This window comes from Geotrypetes seraphini, chromosome 9 (genome assembly GCF_902459505.1).
Source record: "Geotrypetes seraphini chromosome 9, aGeoSer1.1, whole genome shotgun sequence".
Taxonomy (NCBI): Eukaryota; Metazoa; Chordata; class Amphibia; order Gymnophiona; family Dermophiidae; genus Geotrypetes; species Geotrypetes seraphini.
Window position 1 is genome coordinate 99,628,801 of NC_047092.1, and position 22,016 is coordinate 99,650,816.

At 45.5% G+C, this 22,016-nt stretch overlaps 1 protein-coding gene across 4 annotated transcripts in view; it reads right to left on the reverse strand.

Moving 5' to 3' along the window:
• The window catches only part of PARL (presenilin associated rhomboid like), a 592,851-nt gene that overhangs the window by 368,890 nt on the left and 201,945 nt on the right, over positions 1 to 22,016 (reverse strand). For all 4 annotated transcript variants that reach the window (XM_033957698.1, XM_033957696.1, XM_033957699.1 and 1 more), the window contains exon 4: positions 12,854 to 12,902. In XM_033957698.1, the coding sequence (XP_033813589.1) occupies positions 12,854 to 12,902 (49 nt within the window). The remainder of the gene's footprint in view (positions 1 to 12,853; positions 12,903 to 22,016) is intronic.

Consider the following 22,016-nt stretch of genomic DNA (forward strand, 5'->3'; position numbering starts at 1 on the left):
CAAGATAAATTGGAGTAAATCAGAAGTTCTTCCACTTAATGTGCATTGTACAAAAGGTTTGTTTGATTCATTCTCCTTTATATGGAAGGAGGATGGAATAAAATATTTAGGCATTTGGATAAAAAGTACGCTGGAAGACACAATGAAAGTGAATGAAAATTTTTTATTACAGAAGGTAACAGAAGTGTGTGAGCAATCTTTCATGGTGAGGGAGAGTCCAAACTATTAAAATGATTATTTTGCCTATGGAAACCGACTGAACAGCATACAAAAGTTTTGGGAAAAGAACCATCTTCACCAGGGCTACCCGTCCCATCAGGGATAAGGGGAGAGAGCGCCATTTATGACAAAGAGATTTAATCCGGCCGATAGCTGCTGAGATATTGGCCTCATAAAACTGTTTCAGATTCCGATATAACAAAATCCCTAAATACTTCAATTTCCCATGCGCAATACCCACTCCCAGCCATTCAAACCAGGTGTCACCCGGGGAGTCATGCAACAGTAGGGCTTCAGTTTTATCGTAATTAATTTTTAATCCGGTGAAGAGACCAAACGAGTTAATAATATGCATCAAACGGGGAAGATTGACATCAGCAAGCTTAACGTAGAGCAGCATATCATCTGTGAACATTCTTAGACGAAAATCACGCCCCCCCTATACCCAAGCCTTGCAGATTCGGGTCCTGGCAGATTCGGATAGCTAAGGGCTCAAGAGAAAGAAGGAAAAGCAAGGGAGATAATGGGCACCCTTGCTGGGTTCCCCGACCCAGAGGGAAGGGTTCAGAGATCCCCCCCCCCATTGATCAACAACTGCGATGTTGGACAGTTGTATAAAGCGGACACCCAGGCAACAAAATCCCCCGAAATACCATATTGTTCAATAATCCAAAAAAGGTGTCGCCAAGAGACCATATCAAACGCTTTCTCTACGTCTAAACTGGTGATCAAGGCTCTGTCAGAGGCATGAGAAGGAAGTTGCAAAACCGTAAGCACTTTAAGTAAGTTCATAGATGCATTTCTGCCAGGAACAAAACCGACCTGATCCTCATGGATCAGATCCGGAAGGATCGTATTAAGACGCAACGCTAGAATCCCCACCAGGAGTTTAACATCCTGATTCAGAAGACAAACGGGCCGGTAAGAACCCAGCTGGTCTGTAGGTCTCCCCGGTTTTGGCAAAATAATAATGTGAGCGCTATTGTGAGTGTTGCCGGGAGGAGTCTCCAACCTCAGCCCCATGAAGTAAGCCTGTAGAGAGCATAGGGCAGATGGGGGCAGTAGCTTATAAAACTCTGGGCCAAAACCATCCGGCCCAGGAGTCTTAGCCAGCTTAAGTTTGTGAATAGCCGACTGCAATTCCTCCCCATTGATCGGTCGATTGAGCAGATTCCTCTGCGAGTCAGAGATCCGCGGCAGGGGCAAGTTACGAAAGAAGGCATCCCGGGCCTGGTCATCAGGCGGCCGCTCGGCATATAGATGTTGGTAAAATTGGATAAATTGGGTCGTGATCGCCTGCTGCTGAGTATGCACCCGCCCCGTTCCATCCTTGATGTGGGTGATGACATGCCTGGCTTTTGGAGGTCGTATCAGATTGGCGAACAAGCGAACAGTTTTGTTCCCCCAAGCATGCAGTTTGTACTTGTAAAAATATATATTTCTGGAAGCCCACTGAGTGAGGATAATATTGATCTGATGTTTAACAACTTGAAGCCTCTCCCTCAAGGCTCGCGTGAGACTCGAAATATGGGAACGCCGCAGGCGTTGCAACTCAACGGTCAGGATCAACAACTCCCCATCACGTATTTCTTTGCAGCAGCGGAATAGGCCAGCACGTGACTCCGAAAAACAGCCTTAGCTACCTCCCAATATGTAACCGAACTCACGTCCTCCGCACTGTTGGTTTGGAGGAAGTCCTCCCACTTCTGCCCCAGATATGTCCTAAAATTGGGGTCCGAGTACAGGTGGGGAGACATCTGCCAAATTCTACTAGGAGAAGTAGGGGAAAATTGAAAAGTAGTGCCCAGGAGAGCATGATCCGACACCAAAGGGGCGGCCATGACAGCCCGAGTCAATTTTGAAAACAATACATCCGAAATGAGTATATAATCAATTCTAGTGTATACGTTATGAGGGTGGGAATAGAAAGAGAAGTCGCAGTCATCTGGATTTAAGGTCCTCCAGGCATCCAACAACCCCAATTCGTGAATAAAGAAGGGGATCCCTCTGTCATAGTGACCCCTAGCCACGGATTTAGAAGGCTTACAATCCACAAGGGGCTCCACCACCATATTAAAATCTCCCCCTATGATCAACTGATGGAGGAGTAAGGCGCCAAAATCCCCACCAAGGAGGAAAAGAAATCATGAGAATAAATGTTCGGGGCATAGGCAGTACCCAGCACCAGAGTGCAACCCCACAAATCCCCAATCAGAAACAGGATCCTCTGGATCCTTGATTTCCTTATGGATACAGAAGGGAATGTTTTTATGAATCAAGATTGCTACTCCATGTTTCCGGGAAGAGTAAGCAGAGAAACCCACCTGTCCAACCCAATCCCTCCGAAGTTTGAGATGTTCAGCGGCGGACAGGTGGGTCTCCTGAAGAAATGCTATGTCACTCCGCTCCCTCTTCAGATAAGCAAGAATCTTGGTTCGTTTCACAGGAGAATGAAAACCATCAACATTTAAAGAATTGACATTCAAATTAGCCAGGGTGAAAGATATGAGTGAAAAACAAGGAAGATAACCAAAACCCTTGAATCAGGTAGGGGATGTCCTAGCTAAATCCCCCCACCTCACACACAGCAAAGAAAATCCACCCACCCAACAGCCATGGCTTCCAAACAAGATTCAGGCTCCCGCACCACTGTATCCAGAAGAAAACACAGACAACCCATCTAAGCATACATACACTCACACACAGTCATACCCCCTTCCCCTCCCCCCTCCCTAGACTATACAGTCTACCCCTGTATAACATGACAACTGAGATACAGCAGCTCCGGGCCACCCCCAGACAAGCAGTGAAAATAGAGCTATGTAAAAAGAGAAACCCTAAAAGAAACAAAGCAAACAGTAGCAAATGCAATACAGAAAACCAGACTAAAATTGCAATACACAATATGATTTGCAAACGGTAAAAGCAACAGCAACATCCCATGTAGCAATGAGCAGCAGGCAGGGTAATAAACAACAAATAACAAATGTAGTAAGGAATAACATAGGAAAGAATAACATGTGCCCCGCATAGGAATCACCCACTGGGCAACAACCACAGCTACAATCAGGAGGCCAATGTATAAGTTACCCTGTCTGCATCCCAGGGAGCTGAGAAAGATGACAAAACTGCAATCATGAACAGAGATTCTCTCCGGTTGTGGAAAGAGTCCATAGCAGCGTCAGTCAGTGGTCAAAGTCCCCAGGTGTCGCCAGGTGGTCAATGGTCAAGGTCACCAGGTGTCGCCAGATGTTAGGCCAGAAATACAACCCAACCTAGGGCAATAGATGGTGGTCAGCCCAATAAAAAAAAAACCACGACCAGATCTCTCACCTGAGGAGAATCCAGGGCAGGGGGGAGCTTTTGAATAAATTGCTCCAGAGCCTGCCGAGTGTCCAGAAAAGTGACCTTATTATTGTAGAAAATGCGTGCACGAGCCGGATACAAAAGAATAACTCTTATATGGCGCTTGAAGAGCTCTTTGCAAAAAGGAGCCATAGCACACCTCTGGTAGGAGACTTGAGGAGAAAAATCTTGAAAAAGAAGGATTTTCTGGCCATCAAATAGCAACGCAGCCCCTTTACGGTACAGAAATAAGATTCTCTCCTTTACCGCATTGTTGAGACCCCGTGCAATAACAGAGCGCGGACGTTGCTCGCCTTCCTTACGGATTCCCACACGGTGTGCCCTCCCGATCATCTCCAGGACCAAAAGGGCTTGGATATCAAAAACTGTAGGCAGCCATGCTTCAAGCCTGGTGCGGAGATCCACATCCTGTACCGAAGTAAGAATCCCGATGAATCGCAGATTATTCCTGTGGCCACGATTCTCCTGATCCTCAGCGCGCTCTTTCAGGGTTGTAGTGGAGGTCTCCAGAGTGCATAGACGATCCTCGAAGTTGTCTGTACGCACCTTCTGCTGAGCAATGCGATCTTCAGCGCACTGCAGGCGATTCGACTGGGACTCCAAGCGCTCCCTCATTTCTTCCATAAAGGATTGAATTTTGGTGAGTTTATCTTCCATGACGAGCGTGAGGGAACGCGTTAGCTCTTGAACTGCGGCCTCTTGCAAAGTAAACATGGGCACCTCGTGCTTCTCCGCCATCTTAGATTCCGGTGCTTTGGTCTTGGCCTCGACTCCCCGCTGGGATTTAGTCGGCATAACCCGAAAAAGCACCGGAGAGAGCAACACGGGTACGTGCTCCAATCTCTGGGGTGATAAACGGTAGAAAATTACTGAGTACTCCCGCGGTTGGTAGGGTTTAAAACAAAGATTTATTATGGAGTGACCCGGAGCTGTAGAGAGGCACGTCCAATTAGGTCTCCAGCATCACGTGACCCCCTTCTGGATTATTGTAACGTTGTTTACTTGACGACTACTGTGAAAAATATGGCCAGACTGAAATTGATTCAGAGCACGGTGGTTAGACTGATCTACGGTCTGAAGACACCTTATTACCGTGAGTTGCATTGGCTTCCCATTGAGGCCCGGACAGGGCCGGATTAATGGGTAGTACCTAGGGCCTGAAATTGTCAGGGGGGGCTCGCTGAAGGAGGGCAAACAGACGACTCACCTTGCTAATATTTTTCTTTCAAATGGCAACGGGCCCCCCCTAGCATAAATGGCAACATGGCCCCTTCCCCCAGCATCAACAGCAGCACGGCTCCCCCGGCATCGATGGCAAAGTACCCCCCCCCCTGGCATCAAAGGCAACACAGCCGGCTCTGCTCCAGGAAGGTCCCGCAATGACTGTGTCTGCCTGTCCATCCCCCCTCTGACATCATGTTTTTCATACAGATGGGGAGGGTCAAGAAATTATGGGCCCCGGATGTCATATATGTGCTGGGGTTTTGTTTTTTCCTTGGGAAAAAATGACACACTTGTGACATCTTGCTCTGTGCTACTAATTAAAAATAATAAATAGTAATACCATTGAGCGGCAGCAGCGAGAAGGGGGTGGTGGCTGCCATGCAGGGCAGGAGGAGGAGGTGGTGGCTGGAAGTGGCACAGGGCACAGTTCCGCTGGCTGCTCTGGGGAGGACTAGATTATAAAGTGTGGTTATCCGCGGTGGTGCCTTTGGCTGGTTACAGCCCAAAGATCAAGGCGAACTGCAGATAAGCGAGGCTCTGCTCGGGGATTGTGTCATGGGATAACTTTATTAGCCGCAAGTTTATATGGAATGCTAGGCAAGCGCGAATTGGCTTCCACAAACTAACTCGTTCTAAACCGCAGGGGGGACTTGGCCTTCCGGACATCCGACTTTATAATGTAGCTTCCCTCTTCCGCTGGATACACTCTGTTGTACTAAAGAGTGAATTAAAAAAAGAACAATCACAACATCGATGTTGATTCTGCATCGGAGCGCTCCTGCTTATGCTTGCTGGTGCCAAGTTTTCCCCGACTGGGGATTGCAAACTTCGCGGCTCAGCTCTCCCTCGACGGGCTAGGAGTTTCGCAATCCACATCATAGGTGTGTATGGCTTGGATCAGTGCAAAGTTTTCACCCTTTTCTTTTTCCACTTTCTACATCATGTCAGCTCCAGTGCACCTCCCTTCCCTGTGGTAAAGCTGCTCAAGATCTCTAGGGGTATTAACCGCTTGCCTTGTTGTTTTGTTGCAAATTAACATACATGGAGTGGAACGTACTAGAGGAGTTACACCCCGTCCCCACCCGTCCCCGCGAGGAATCACTCTGTCCCCACCCATCCCTGCGAGGAATCCCCTCCGTCCCCACCCGTCCCCGCGAGGAATCCCCTCCGTCCCCACCTGTCCCTATAAACTACAGAAATAGTTATTTCATTTAATTATGCTACTGAATTAAAGGCTCTGGTAGAAACCCATTTACAAATAAGCAAAAAGACTTTATTAATTTGGAAATATTAATTGGGAAGAATACATACTTTGTAAACGGGTTTCTACCAGAGCCTCTATTGTTTATAAATTTTTATCAACACAACTAATATACTACTTTATCCTAAAGCAAAAAAAAAAAAAAAAAAAAAATTTTTCCTACCTTTGTTGCCTGGTTTCTGTTTTCCTCATGTTCTCATTTAATTCCTTCCATCCACTGTCTCTCTTCTTTCTGCGTCTTCCATTTGCTCTGTTACTGTGCCTCTCCCTTTCTCCCCCCTCCCAAAATGGTCTGGCACCCATCTTCTTCCCTCCGCTCCCCCCATAGTCTGGCATCTCTGTCTTCTTCCCTGCCAGCGTCTTCTCCCCACTCTCTCTTCCCCATGTCCTTCTCCCCCCATCTTCCTCATGTCCTGTCAGTGTCCTCCCCCTTCTGTCTTCCCCATGTGCTTTCAGTGTCCTTCTCTCCCCTCTGTCTTCCCCATGTCCTTTCAGCGTCCTTCTCCCCCCCCCGTCTTCCCCATGTCCTTTCAGTGTCCTTCTCCCCCCTCTGTCTTCCCCATGTCCTTTCAGCGTCCTTCTCCCCCCACATCTTCCCCATGTCCTTTCAGCGTCCTTTTCCACCCCTTTGCCTTCCCCAGTGCTTTCAGCGTCCTTCTCCCCCCTCAGTTTTACCTTAAGCGTCTTTTCCTCTCCACTCCACCTTTCCTCCCTTTCTCCCTCCCTGCCCCTTATCTTTGTGGCACTTCCCCGCCCGACTGAAAACAGAACAGGCCCGGTCTGACAAACCTCCCTGCCCTGTAGCCGCAAATCTAAATTACCTTCTTACAGCAGCTGGAGTATTGAAGCTGCTGTAAAAAAGTAATTTAGATTTGCGGCTACAGGGCAGGGAGGTTTGTCGGACCGGCCTGTTGTCGGTCAGTTGGAGGAAGCGCCACAAAGGTAAGGTGACCTGGCCAGCTGTGCACCCCCCCCCTATGGCTGCACCCGGGGCGGACTGCCCTCCCCGCCCCCCCTTGGTACGCCACAGCCGATCAGAACGGAAGTCTTCCCGATGTCAGCGCTGACGTCGGAGGGAGGGAGGGCTTTGCTTAAGCCCTCTCTCCAACGTCAGCGTTGACATCGTGGAAGACTTCCATTCCGATTGGCTGTGTGCTGCGGCAGGGCAGGTAGGGAATAGACGAGCCTCGCATCCAACTCCACAGGAACCCCGCGACCCTCGGAGGCGTCCCCACGGGATCCCCGCGACCCTAGGGGGAACCCGCAGGATCCCCGCAGGATTCTCGTCGTCCCCGTGCAGCTCTCTACCCCAGATCCCATCCCCTTTACTAATTGTAATGCAATTTTTTCCATTCATTTTTCATATATACAGAATATACACAGCAGAGGCATTAGAGAGGATGAGGCCTATATCGATGGGATAGTGCAGGAACTATCCCAAATCACAGAACGGGCTCGTGACGGATCTCCCATGATGACACCAGGGCCGTCGATAAAGAAACCAACTGTTGCTGTTCAGGAGATGGATGGAGACACTGACTCCTGGTAGTTAGTGACCTCCTCCACAGGTAAACGTAGGAGAACCCCCCCCCCCCCCATTTACAATCTCTTCACCTTCTCACTCTTTCTCTCACCAGGGCAGCTCCACATCGACTCCACATCTGAACCTGAAGAACAGATTCCAGGTCTTGCAGGAAGAGACTACCGATGTGGACATGGAACTGGATCAACACACATCTCCATCTCCAGGGGCAATGGATCGACACCCCCAAAAGAAGCGTAGAGTGATAGCCATTGGGGACTCCATGTTGAGGGGCACCGAGGGACCAATATGCAGACCAGATATGCAGTCGAGGGAGGTCTGCTGTCTGCCTGGAGCCAGAATACGAGATGTGACCAGTCTTGATAGACTTCTCAGGCCGCAGGACCACTTCCCCATGCTGCTCATCCACATCGGGACGAACGACATTGCCAAGAACACCCTGGAGGACATAGCTAGAGACTTCGGAGCTCTGGGAAGGAGGCTGAAGCAGACAGGAGCACAGGTAGTATTCTCTTCAATTCTTCCTGTTAGGGGCAGAGGAAGGGACAGAGACGAACGTATCCTGAAGACAAATGAGTGGCTACAACGATGGTGCCAGGATATGAACTTCGGATTCCTGAATCACGGAGAGGCACTACAGGGACCAGACGGACTCCACTTGACCAACAGAGGTAAGAATGTCTTCGGACACAGACTAGCCCGCCTACTTCGAAGGGCTTTAAATTAGGTAAGTCGGGGGTGGGTACCCACTTTTACACCGGAGCAGTAAGTAACAATTCTGATGGGGTGAACCAAAACTCCACTTCTAAGTCTGAGGTAAGTGCCCTTATTGCAAAAGAATCGCTAGGTGACACTTTAATTCAAATGGGTGGCTCACTACAGGAGCTTAGTAAACAGAAAGAGTGGAGAGCTATGTATGTTAACGCACACAGCCTAGGGAATAAATTTCTAGAACTAGAAACAGAAATAGTTAATGCAGACCTAGACGTAGTAGCAATATCCGAAACATGGTTCACAGACTCTCATGGATGTGATATAACTAAACCAGGATACAACCTGCTTCGACAAGACAGAGAGGGTATGTTAGGAGGAGGGGTAGCACTTTACATCAAAGAGAACATCAAGACAACCAGGATCACGGATGTCAAGTATACTGGGGAATCCATCTGGGTAAACCTGGCCAGAGGCAGAGAAAAATGCCTGTACCTTGGTGTGGTATACAGACCTCCAAAACAATCGGAGGACAAGGATGCAGAATTAATTGAAGACATTGAGAATATCACCTTACGGGGGGACGTTGTTCTGTTAGGAGACTTCAACATGCCTGATGTAGACTGGAACACACTCTCAGCGACAACTTGTGATAGCAGGAGGATATTAACGTCCATGAAGGGAGTACGGCTCAAACAAATGGTACTAGAGCCCACTAGGGCCCAGGCCATCCTGGACCTGGTACTTATGAACGGGGAAAGCGTCTCGCGGGTCTCGGTGGGAGAAACGCTAGCCACCAGTGACCATAACATGGTATGGTTTAACCTTAAGAAAGGCTTCCCTAGGTCACAAACAAAAACAAGGGTACTCAATTTCCGGGGCACTGACTTCGCACGCATGGGAGATTTCATCCATCAGATGCTCCAGGTTCAAGAAGTAACTGATAATGTGGAAGCTATGTGGTCAACCTTGAAATCGACCCTTCATGAGGCAACTAAACGCTACATAAAATCGGTAACCAAACAGCAAAGAAAAAAGAAACCCCAATGGTTCACTGATGAGGTCTCGTACCTCGTCAAAGAGAAGAAAAGAGCATTTCTCTCATACAAACGCACAGGGGAAAAAGAAGCAAACATTGAATACAGGACAAAGTCTGCACCGGTCAAACAGCAGTCAGGGAGGCCAAACTTCGAATGGAAGAAACTCTAGCGAAGAACATTAAGAAAGGGGACAAATCCTTCTTCAGGTACATTAGCGACAGGAAAAAGAACGCAAACGGGATAGTATGCCTTAGAACGCCAGAAGGGAACTATGTGGAAACAGATTCCGATAAGGCCAAACTACTGAATGATTACTTCTGTTCAGTCTTTACATGCGAGGCACCAGGGCACGGGCCACGTCTGGAAGCAAAGCAAAGCATGGAAGACCCATTTCAGAATTTTGAGTTCACACCAGCTGATGTTTACAGAGAACTGTCAAGACTCAAGGTGAACAAAGTCATGGGACCGGGCAATTTGCACCCAAGAGTGCTCAGAGAGCTATGCGATGTTCAGGCGAAACCGTTAGCCATGCTCTTCAATCTCTCCCTAAGTACGGGGAGAGTCCTCCTGGACTGGAAAACAGCCAACGTTGTTCCTCTGCACAAAAAGGGTTGCAGAGCAGAGGCTGCGAATTACAGGCCAGTGAGTCTCACATCAATAGTGTGTAAACTCATGGAAACTCTACTTAAAGGTAAATTAGATACAATATTGGATGAGGGAAATCTGAGGGATCCCTGTCAACATGAATTCACTAGGGGCAGGTCATGCCAATCCAATCTTATCAGTTTCTTTGACTGGGTGACAGGAAAGCTAGACTCGGGAGAGTCTCTGGACATAGTGTACTTGGATTTCAGTAAAGCTTTTGACAGTGCCCCGCACCGTAGACTATTAAACAAGATGAAATCGATGGGGTTAGGTGAGAAACTAATTGCATGGGTCAATAATTGGCTGAGTGGAAGACTTCAGAGGGTGGAGGTCAACGGCACCCTCTCTGAGACATCGGAGGTGACTAGCGGAGTGCCGCAGGGATCAGTCCTGGGACCATCCCTTTTCAACATATTCATAAGGGAATTGACCCGGGGGCTTTGGGGTAAAGTAGCACTGTTCGCCGACGCCGCCAAACTGTGTAATATAGTAAGTGAAAGCAATCTCAAGGATAGTATGATGCAGGATCTGATCACGTTGGAAAACTGGTCCTCGACATGGCAGCTGGGCTTCAACGCTAAGAAGTGTAAGGTCATGCATCTCGGCAGCAGAAATCCATACAGAACATACACCTTGAATGGAGAAGCACTAGCTAGGACTTCAGAAGAACGGGACTTGGGAGTAATCATCAGTGCAGACATGAAGACTGCCAAACAAGTAGAGAAGGCCTCATCCAAGGCAAGGCAAATGATGGGATGTATCAAGAGAAGCTTTGTCAGCCGCAAACCTGAAGTCATAATGCCACTTTACAGAACCATGGTGAGACCTCATCTGGAATACTGTGTGCAATTCTGGAGGCCACATTACCGTAAAGATGTGCTTCGAGCCGAGTCGGTCCAGCGGATGGCCACTAGAATGATCTCCGGACTCAAGGGTCTCTCATACGAAGAAAGACTGAGCAAATTGCAGCTCTATACTCTAGAGGAGCGCAGGGAAAGGGGTGACATGATTGAGACATTTAAATACGTCACAGGTCGTGTCGAGGTAGAAAACGACATATTCGTTCCCAAGGGACCCTCGGTCACAAGGGGGCACCCGCTTAAACTCAGAGGAGGGAAATTTAGTAGTGACACCAGGAAGTACTTCTTCACAGAAAGGGTGGTGGATCACTGGAACAAACTTCCGGTACAGGTGATCAAGGCCACCAGTGTGCTCGACTTTAAGAATAAATGGGACATCCACGTGGGATCCCTACGAGGGTCGAGCTAAGGAACTAAGTCATCAGCACTCAGACTTAATGGGCTGGGTCAGTAGAGTGGGCAGACTTGATGGGCTGTAGCCCTTTTCTGCCGTCATCTTTCTATGTTTCAGATATAAATTCTCAAAACTGACACATTTCAATCACTATCTTGAAAATAAAATAGTTTTACCTACCGGCGATCCTCTACAGTCTGCTGTAATTAGCTTTAAAGGTAAGCCCGGGAGGCCAGAGGAAAGCCAGAGGATGCTAGAGAGAAGGGGGAAACATGCAGGCCTTCGGCGAATTGGGCAGTACTGCTGTACTGCAGGCTCCTCTCTTCCTCCTCAGTGTGCCGAGGCACACTTGGAATCTCAGGAGAAACACTAGTGTGCCTCGGCACACAGTTTGAGATACACTGCCTTATAGTATCATATAAGAAAAACACATGCCCTTTTTACTTTTCCGTCAGTTAAGGGATGTAAAAGTAGCAAATATCTTGATCATACTCTTTCATATCAAGCAGCTCTCTATGATAAAAATTTTCAATTATTGCAGCTTACATCCTGTTTATTTATTTTTAAAATTTATATATCGTTTAAAACTAAACGGTTTATATAATTTACATATACAGTATTTAAAATGAACACATAATAAAAACAAATACATAGTCAAATAAGCATATAATAAAATAAACGTAAAAACAGTCTTCAAGGAAATACCATAATGTGGATAAAAAAGATCATGGATAGTTCATCAACTTTAGCAAAAGTAACTAAAAAGAGACATCTACAAATAGCTACGTTTTTAGTAATCTTCTAAACCTATCCTTTTCACAGCAATTTCGTATCTGACCCACCAAGGAATTCCATAACTTAACTCCTGTACAACAGAAAGTCATTTTACCAGTCTCAAAAAGTCTTGGGTTCACAGACGTCTTCAGTAAAGCTAAATTCTCAGAATGCAAAGATCTTTTTGGTATATATTACTTTGGTATATAGCCGAGTATATTACTTTTAAGCAATTCTGGGATGTTGAAAACCTTCCTTTTTTCAAAATTTCTGACAAAATAGATCTCATTGTATTTTCTCATATTGTAATCTTTTGTTAACCACATTGAACTTATGGTTATGCGGTCTAGAAATCTGATGTTATGTTATGTTCTAATGTAAAAATTTAAATATTCTAATTAATAAAAGAAAAAGACAATGAAAAAACAATATTGGAAGACTAAAAGAATAAGGAAATTTAAAATTTGATCTTTACTTTCATGTCCATTTGGCAGACAGGAATTAATAAAACTAAGGTGACTGAGGAAACCAAGTGCAGGAAGGGCTGCACATACTCAGAACTTTACACTAGTTCTGAGCTCCAGGAGAGCTGTTCTATCCTGGTACTATGCCACTTTGCAGGGAATCATTACACCAAAAATCCGACGTATTGATAATTTGAAGCCCACAGCTAGAGACCAATGCATTATAGTAAGAGAAGACAGAAGGTTAGGCTGAAGTGGAGGGATGTAAAAATAAAAAAATGTATATAAGAATACATAAATTATAAGATTTTTTATGTAAGTAAATGCTCAATAACTGTAGGTTAAAACAAACCTGTCACAGTGCGCTGTCCCTCACTAAGACTATTCCACCACTGGTTAACCTAAAACAGAAAAGAAAAAAACGCTTATAATTGTTATACAGTTTGTTGAAAGATCAGACTAACTTGTTGATAGAGAAAGCACATTTACTTACTGTTACTTACTAAATGTTATCCGGGAACAGCAGGCAGATATTCTCACTTGTGGGTGACATCATCCATGGAGCCCAGTAAGGACAGTGTTAAAAGTGAACTGTCATTTTAAGTTTTAAGAAACTTTGCAACTGCCTGCACCACGTATGCGCGAGTGCCTTTCCGCCTGACGTCAGCTCATGGTTCCTCAGTTCCGTTAGCAAGCTAAGAAGTCAACCAGGGGAAGTAGAACGGATGTGAGAATATCTGTCTGCTGTCTCCAGATAACACCTGTTATGGTAAGTAACTGTGCTTTATCCTAGGACAAGCAGACAATATATTCTCACATATAGGACTCCCTAGCTTACTGAAATGGGATGGAGGGAGAGTTGGCCATTTAGAAAATAAATTCTGTAATATTGCTTGGCCAAAACAACCATCTCGTCTTGAATAGGATTCTAGACAGTAATGAGATGTGAATGTGTGAATTGAGGATCAAGTTGCTACTTTGCAAATTTCATCAATGGGAATGGAATGTAAGAAAGCTGATACTGCCTTAGCTCAGACTTTGTGTGCTGTTACATGACCCTCAAGCTGCTGCCGAGCCTGAGCATAGCAGAAAGAAATACAGGCCGCTATCCATGTAGCAATAGTTCTTTTAGTTGCAGGCTTGCCCAATCTGTTAGGATCAAAGGAGGTGAACAGTTGAGGTGAAGTCCTGTGTGGCTTAGTTCATTGTATGTAGTAAGCCAAGGCACGTTTACAGTTGAGGAGTAGTGGCTCGTAGCCAGTAGGGGGTGATGTCTATGGGACGGTAATGAAACGGACGTCAGGACATGATAGTGCAGTATTTTTGTGGAATGTTTCTACCAAAGAGCATGTTTTTCATATGATTCTGGGTAACTCTAGTTAGAAACAAGCATATGTGTTAGTTAAGGCCAAACCCAATAGAAGCATACGGAAAATTGGTGAATAAAATCTGAATATGGATGTAGCCAGTGCCAGAAAAACACATTACAGATTAATATTAAGGAAAAGTATAATAATATTATTTTTATGTACTTTGCTATTAAGCTAGATCATAAAGGAAATCAAGATATACATGGACTCCATTTTGGGTTCTCTGTCTTTCTGTATCTCTGCTTGGTTTTTACTCCATTTTGTGTTCAGCCTGTGTCCTTTTGTTCAGTTTTCCCGCTTCTAGCATCGTGGTTCTAATTGATATCAGATGTGCCTTAGGCTGATTAGGATGAGCATATTAGATTACATATCCCAACCTAAGATATAACATGCATTAAGTATGAATGAAATTATGAATGAATGGAGGGGCCCCTGAATGTGATATGTGGTGATATAAATGGTTTATAAAAAGAACACTAATGAAAAAATCCTGAACACAGCATCTGAAAATGGTTAAGTTAGAATCAGAGACACTGCAGCAATCTCTAACATAGGAAGGCTTCTGTGTGAGGATCAATGACATTTGAAGCTGTTAGGTTTTAGGGAGAGGGGGAAACAGCCCCTCCTTCTCCTTTTTCTCTAAGGCTGACCAGTTTTCAACACTTTTTTAGGTGTAACATGAAACTGTTAGTTGTTCAAAGCAGGCTGAGGATATATCAGCACCTTTTTTAACAAATGCAGATTCTCTTAATATACCTTTTTGGAAAAGGACAAAAAAGAATATTGGATTTGTAATAAAATGTTAATGTATATTCAGAAATGAATGTAAACAAAACAAATATGATTTCTGAATCTTTTAAACATGTAGAGGAATTTTCTTTGTCTAACTTTGAAGACCACCTCTGTTAGTTTTGATTGGCCCACATGGCTAATGATGTCATACTGAACTTAAGGTATATAATGGGGAGCTTCGAAGTATTGAGTTGAGCTCGTTATCAGAAGGCCAGCATTTTGGCAACTATAACGACCTCCCGCTAACGCACCTAGTCTTTTGAGTTTCATAATGGAAAAATAAAAACAATCAATAAAAATATTTTATTTTGGTGAACCTTGCGTTATGCGTTCATTTTCCATATTTTTGTTATTTTGTACACCTTGAGTGAAAGCTAGCAGCTTAATTGGCAACTGCAGATTTATGAGTGCGCTGGCGTCCAATACCATGCTCAAAGTCCAACGTGTGACGAGCTGTTTCTCCAGGATGAGCATGAGGCTTTGGGAAGAAAACTAGTAGCTCAATGGATTGATTGAGATGAAATTTCATAACCACTTTCAGAAGGAATTTAGGATGGGTGCGGAGAACCACCTTATCATGATGGAATAATGTAAACGGTGGGTCCAACACCAATGCTTGGAGTTCACTCACTGGATGAACAGAAGTGAGAGAAATCAAGAAGACCACTTTCTAAGTGAGAAACTTGAGGTGATTAGAAGCCATTGGTTCAAATGGTGGTTTCATCAGTGTAGCTAGGACTATATTAAGATCCCAGACAACTGGAAGCAGCTTGAGTGGAGGATTGGAACTGAAAAGTCCCTTCATAAACCTGAAAACAAGAGGATGAGAGGCCAAAGATTTATTGTTGACAGGAACATGGAGAGTACACCACCTATTAATACATATCCACTTCTGTTGATAACATTGCCGAGTAGGTTTTCTGGAAGCAGCTATAATGGCTGGTACTGCGTCAGAGAGATTAGGATCTGTTGAAGTTAGGCTAAGAGGTACCAAGCAACGATTGCAAATTGGGGTGTAAAAGAGACCCTTTTGATTGTCCGTTCAAACCACGAGAACCTGATTGGAAAAACTGCTTTGAAAGGTTTGTAAAGCATTTCACATTGCTCTTAGCTCTAATACGTTGATGTGTAATGTTTTCTCTTGAGCAGACTGTGTGCGAAGACTGTCCAGGTGCGCTCCCCAAGTATACATGGATGTATCTGTGGTGAGCACTTTCTGATATGGAAGGATGTGAAATGGTAGACCCCTGTAAAGGCTGATCAGATCCATTCACCACTGAAGAGGTAAGGTGATTGTAATCTTTTAAAAACATAAGCATTCCCTCTGCTGGGTCAGACCATGGGTCCATCATGCCCAGCGGTCTGCTCCCACTGCGGCCCCCCCCCCAGGTCCATGACCTGTAAGTGATCTTTTACTTAAAACATGTTATCTCTAACCGTTAAATATCCTGTATAGTAATCCTCTAACTATACCCTTCAATCCCCTTTGCCTTCAGGAAATCATCTAATCCCATTTTGAAACCCATAATCGTACTCTGCCCTACCACCTCCTCTGGAAGCGCATTCCAGATGTCCACCACCCTCTGAGTGAAGAAGAACTTCCTAGCATTTGTTCTGAATCTGTCTCCTTTCAATTTTTCTGAATGCCCTCTTATTTTTGTTGCCTCCGCTAGTCTGAAGAATCTGTTCCTCTCTACTTTCTCTATACCCTTCATGATCTTATAAGTTTCTATCATGTCCCCTCTAAATTTTCGCTTTTCCAGGGAAAAGAGCCCCAGCTTCTCTAGCTTTTCAGCATATGAAAGGTTTTCCGTGCCTATTATCATCCTTGTTGCTCTTCTCTGGACCCTCTCGAGTATCGCCATATCCTTCTTAAGGTACGGCGACCAGTATTGAAAACAGTATTCCAGATGTGGGCGCACCATCGCTCGATACAGTGGCAGAATAACCTCCTTCGTTCTGGTCGTGATACCTTTTTTTGATAATGCCCAACATTCTGTTTGCCTTCTTTGAGGCTGCTGCGCATTGTGCCGCCGGCTTCATTGTTTTATCCACCAGAACTCCCAAGTCCTTTTCTAGTTTGCCTTCCCCCAGTACCATCCCCCCCATCGTGTAGTTATACATCGTGTTTCCTTTCCCTATGTGCAAGACTACATTTCTCTACATTGAAGCTCATCTGCCATTTATTTGCCCAGTCATTCAGTTTGTTCAGGTCCCTTTTTAGTTCTTTGCATTCCTCCACAGTTCTAACCCTACTGGAGAGTTTGTGTCGTCTGTGAATTTTATAACTTCGCACTTCGTCCCTGATTCCAGGTCATTAATGAATATATTGAACAGCACTGGTCCCAGCACTGACCCCTGCGGGACAGCACTCGTGTCCCCTTTCCAGTCAGAGTAGTGTCCCTTAACTCCTACCCTTTGTTTCCTGTCTGCCAGCCAATTTCTGATCCATCTGTGCACGTCTCCCTCCACTCCGTGGTTCCACAGTTTCCTTAGTAGGCGCTCATGGGGTACCTTGTCGAAGGCTTTTTGAAAGTCCAGATATACGATGTCTATGGGGGTCACCTTTGTCCAATTGTTCACTTATTCCCTCAAAGAAGTGCAGTAGTTTCGTTTGGCATGATCTTCCTTCAGGGCCGCCATCAGAAATTTCTGGGCCCCTTACTGAGCAATCCTATTGGGCCCCCCACACACCCCTTCCCCCCCTGACCCCCCCTTCTTCCATGGGCCGAATACACACATACTTTTCTCTGTTGCCGCCCTCTTTGACCAAAAGATTTGTAAGCCTGCAACCACGTCAAGGTAGACTCTTTCAGCAGGGCCCTAACCTAACCTAAACTAAACTAATCTATACCTATCTATTCTAAACTAACATATGTCTAATACTGAACTAATAACAAACTAACAAACATCTGCATAATAAATAACTAATAAATAATAGTGCTAGTAGCTATAATTCACTTTTGAATGTAAAATCTCAGTTAAGGATTTCTTTTGACCTTTGTAGGCCAGAAGTAGATCACAATTGCACAATATTTTTTATAACAAGTATTAAATGTGTTTTTATAAATACTGTAAGCTTAATAAATATATCAGAAAAAACTACACATCTGAGCGCATATCTAAACATACACATCTGAGCGCATATCTGAACATACACATCTGAGCGCATATCTAAACATACACATCTGAGCGCATATCTAAACATACACATCTGAGCGCATATCTAAACATACACATCTGAGCGCATATCTAAACATACACATCTGAGCGCATATCTGAAAATACACATCTGTATGATCCCATCCTCCTCAGCTTGCCTATAGCTCATGCATATTAAAAATGTACGATATGTTGATATGTGCACCTTCCTTCCTTCCCATCCATCCTCCTCAGCCTGTCCTTACACATCCACAGCTGCATGTTAATGATGATGTATATGTTATGATGATAAATAAGTGCATATGAGCACATCATTAACATGCAGCTATGGATGAATATATAATTATGTTATGAGTGTGCACCTCTTCCTTCCCATCCTCCTCAGCATGTCGCATACAGCATGTTACATTACACATACTTTGTGTAATGTAACATGCTGTATGTGACATGCTAAGGAGGATGGGACGGAAGAGGTGCACACTCATAACATCATTATATATTCATGAATCAATCTGATAATCATCACCACCAGGCTGTGTGTGTTATGGGATGGAGGAAGAAAGGTGCATGTTTAAATTGCGTGGGGACAGAAATCCCACTCGTCCCCACCCGTCCCCGCCAAAGTCCCACCTGTCCCCACCCGTCCCCGTAAGGACTCCCACCCGTCCCCACCCGTCCCCGCGAGGAATCCCCTCCATCCCCGCCCGACCCCGCGAGGAATCCCCTCCATCCCCACCCGTCCCTATAAACTACAGAAATAGTTATTTCATTTAATTATGCTACTGAATTAAAGGCTCTGGTAGAAACCCATTTACAAATAAGCAGAGAGACTTTATTAATTTGGAAATATTAATTGGGAAGAATACATACTTTGTAAACGGGTTTCTACCAGAGCCTCTAATGTTTAAAAATTTTTATCAGCACAACTAATATACTACTTTATCCTGAAGCAAAAAAAAAAGAAAAAAAGAAAAATAATTTTTTTCCTACCTTTGTTGCCTGGTTTCTGCTTTCCTCATGTTCTCATTTAATTCCTTCCATCCACTGTCTCTCTTCTTTCTGCGTCTTCCATTTGCTCTGTTACTGTGCCTCTCCCTTTCTCCCCCCTCCCAAAATGGTCTGGCACCCATCTTCTTCCCTCCACTCCCCCCATAGTCTGGCATCTCTGTCTTCTTCCCTGCCAGTGTCTTCTCCCCAGTCTCTCTTCCCCATTTCCTCTCAGCGTCCTTCTCTCCCTCATCTTCCCCATGTCCTGTCAGCATCCTTCTCCCCCCTCTGTCTTCCACATTTGCTTTCAGTGTCCTTCTCCCCCCTGTCTTCCCCATGTCCTTTCAGCGTCCTTCTCCCCCTCTGTCTTCCCCATGTCCTTTAAGCATCCTTCTCCCCTCCTGCCTTCCCCATGCCCTTTCAGCGTCCTTCTCCCGCCATCTTCCCATGTCCTTTCAGCGTCCTTCTCCACCCCTTTGTCTTCCCCATGTCCTTTCAGGGTCCTTCTCCCCCCTCTGTCTTCCCCATGTGCTTTCAGCATCCTTCTCTCCTCCCCATGTCCTTTCAGCATCCTTCTCCACCCCTTTGTCTTCCCCATGTCATTTCAGCGTCCTTCTCCACCCCTTTGTCTTCCCCAGTGCTTTCAGCGGCCTTCTCCCCCCTCAGTTTTACCCATTTCCCTTAAGCGTCTTTTCTTCTCCACTCCACCTTTCCTCCTCCCTGCCCCTTACCTTTGTGGCGCTTCCCCACCCGACCGACAACAGAACAGGCCCGGTCGGACAAACCTCTCTGCCCTGTAGCCGCGAATCTAAATTACCTTCTTACAGCAGCTGGAGTATTGAAACTGTTGTAAGAAGGTAATTTAGATTCGCTGCTACAGGGCAGGGAGGTTTGTCGGCTGGGCCTGTTGTCGGTCGGTCAGGGGAAGTGCCACAAGGCTAAGGGGACCTGACCGGCTGTGCACACTCCCCCCCATGGCTGCACCCGGGGCAGACCCCCCCTTCGCTACTCGACTGCCTTTTCCCTACCTGCCCTGCCGCAAGCAGCCGACTGGAAGTCTTCCCGATGTCAGCGCTGACGTCGGAGGAAGGGAGGGCTTTGCTTAAGCCCTCCCTCTGACGTCAGCGCTGACATCGGGAAGACTTCCGGTCGGCTGTGTGCTGCGGCAGGGCAGGTAAGGAGAAGGAGAGGAGACTATGCTTGCGACCCTGGGGGAGCCCGGGCCCCCTGTCAGCTCCGGGCCCCTGAATGCAGGACTGGTAGTACTGCCCTGATAGCGGCCCTGTCTTCCTTTACAAAAACCATGCTGGCTTGTTCTCATCAGATTATTTCTTTTTATATGTTCATTGATACTGTCCTTGATCAATGATTCAGCCATCTTCCCCGGAACTGAGGTTAAGCTCTCCGGTCTTTAGTTCCCCGGGTCGCCTCTTGATCCTTTTTTAAAGATAGATGTGACATTTGCTATCCTCCAGTCCTCCGGGATTACCCCTGTTTTCAAGGATAGGTTGCAGATCTGCTGCAGTAACTCCGCTGTTTCGTCTCTGAGCTCTTTCAGTATTCTCAGGTGGATTCTGTCTGGGCCCGGAGATTTGTCAGTTTTTAATCTATCAAACTGTTTGAGTACGTCTTCAAGGCTTACCTGCATGCATGATAATTTTCCCTCTTGTTCCCCCTTGAAGATTTTTTCTGGTTCCGGCACGTTGGATGTGTCCTCTTTTGTGAAGACTGACGAGAAGAACGTGTTTAGTCTTTCTGCCACCTATTTTTCCTCCTTCACCACTCCCTTCCTGTCTCCCTCATCCAGAGGTCCCACCTCCTCCCTCGCCGGCTGTTTTCCTTTCACACATCGGAAGAATGGTTTAAAATTCCATGTCTTCCTGGCAAGTCTCTCTTCATACTCTTTTTTTTGTTTTTCTGACCACGCAGTGACATTCTTTTTGATGTTTCCTGTGCTCTTTCCAATTTTCTTCAGTTTTATCCTTTTTCCACTTCCGGAATGATTTCTTCTTGTCTTCTATCACATTCTTAACTTCATTGGTTATCCATGCCGGGTCTTTTGTTTGATTCTTTTTGCACCCTTTTCTAAATCTGGGTATATACAGGTTTTGCACTTCGTTTACCAGATAGAGATAGAGAGCCTGAGACCATTGAGATGCTAGAGTCCACTGAGCTGGTCTGAGATGGAGCCTTGCAAAGGGGGTAACATGGACAGTGGATGCTATGTGTCCCAAGAGCCACATCATCTGTCTGGCTGAAATGGTTTGTAGAAGAGAAACTTGCTTGCTTGCAAAGCTGAAGCAAAGTATCCTGTCTTTGTTGAGGTAAGAAAGCCCATAGATGAACAGTGTCGAGAAAGGCTCCTATGAATTTCAGTTTTTAGGATGGCTGAAATTGAGACTTTGGAAAGTTGACTTTAAACCCTAGCTATTGAAAAAATGTTATCATCAACAGTGTTGTGGTGAGGCAGCTTTTATCAGCCAATTGTCCAGATATGGAAACAGCAGAAACTCATGAGTATGCAGGGTTGCTGCCATGACCACTAGGCACTTGGTGAATACTCTTGGAGAAAAGATAATCCAGAACAGACAGAAGTAGAGGAAGGTTCTTGGTGATGAAGAGTACACCAGGAAGTAAAATGTGTCCACTTCTGTTTATAACAATGCTGGGTAGAAGTTTTCTGGACGCAGCAATAATGGCTTGAACAGGATCAGAGAGATGAAAATCTATTGAGGTTACACTGAAAGGTACCACGCTGTCAAGAGTAGAGATTGCAGGTTGAGATTTAATAAGGATCCATGACTCTAAAGTGAGTAAAGATGGAAAGATCTGTAATGCAATTGAATCCTTGACAATCAGCTGAAATAGAATGGAGAACCAAGGTTGTCTGGGCCACTGAGGAGCTGATTCTCTCTTGAGTTTGACTAAAGTTTTTAGAATGAGAGGGACTGGTGAAAATGCATATAGGAACTTGTTTGTCCAATCCAGAAGGAATGCATCTGCCTCACGACACGGTAGTGAGTATTGTCTGGATCAGAATTGAGGCAGCTTGTGACTGAGGGGAGACGCAAATAGGTCTATCCGTGGAGTTCCCAAGATTTGACAGAGTACTTTGGAGTTGAGAGTCCACTCGTGCGGTCAGAGGAATCTGCTGAGTTTTTCAGCAAGGACATTCTGTTTCCTTTGAACATATATAACCTTTAG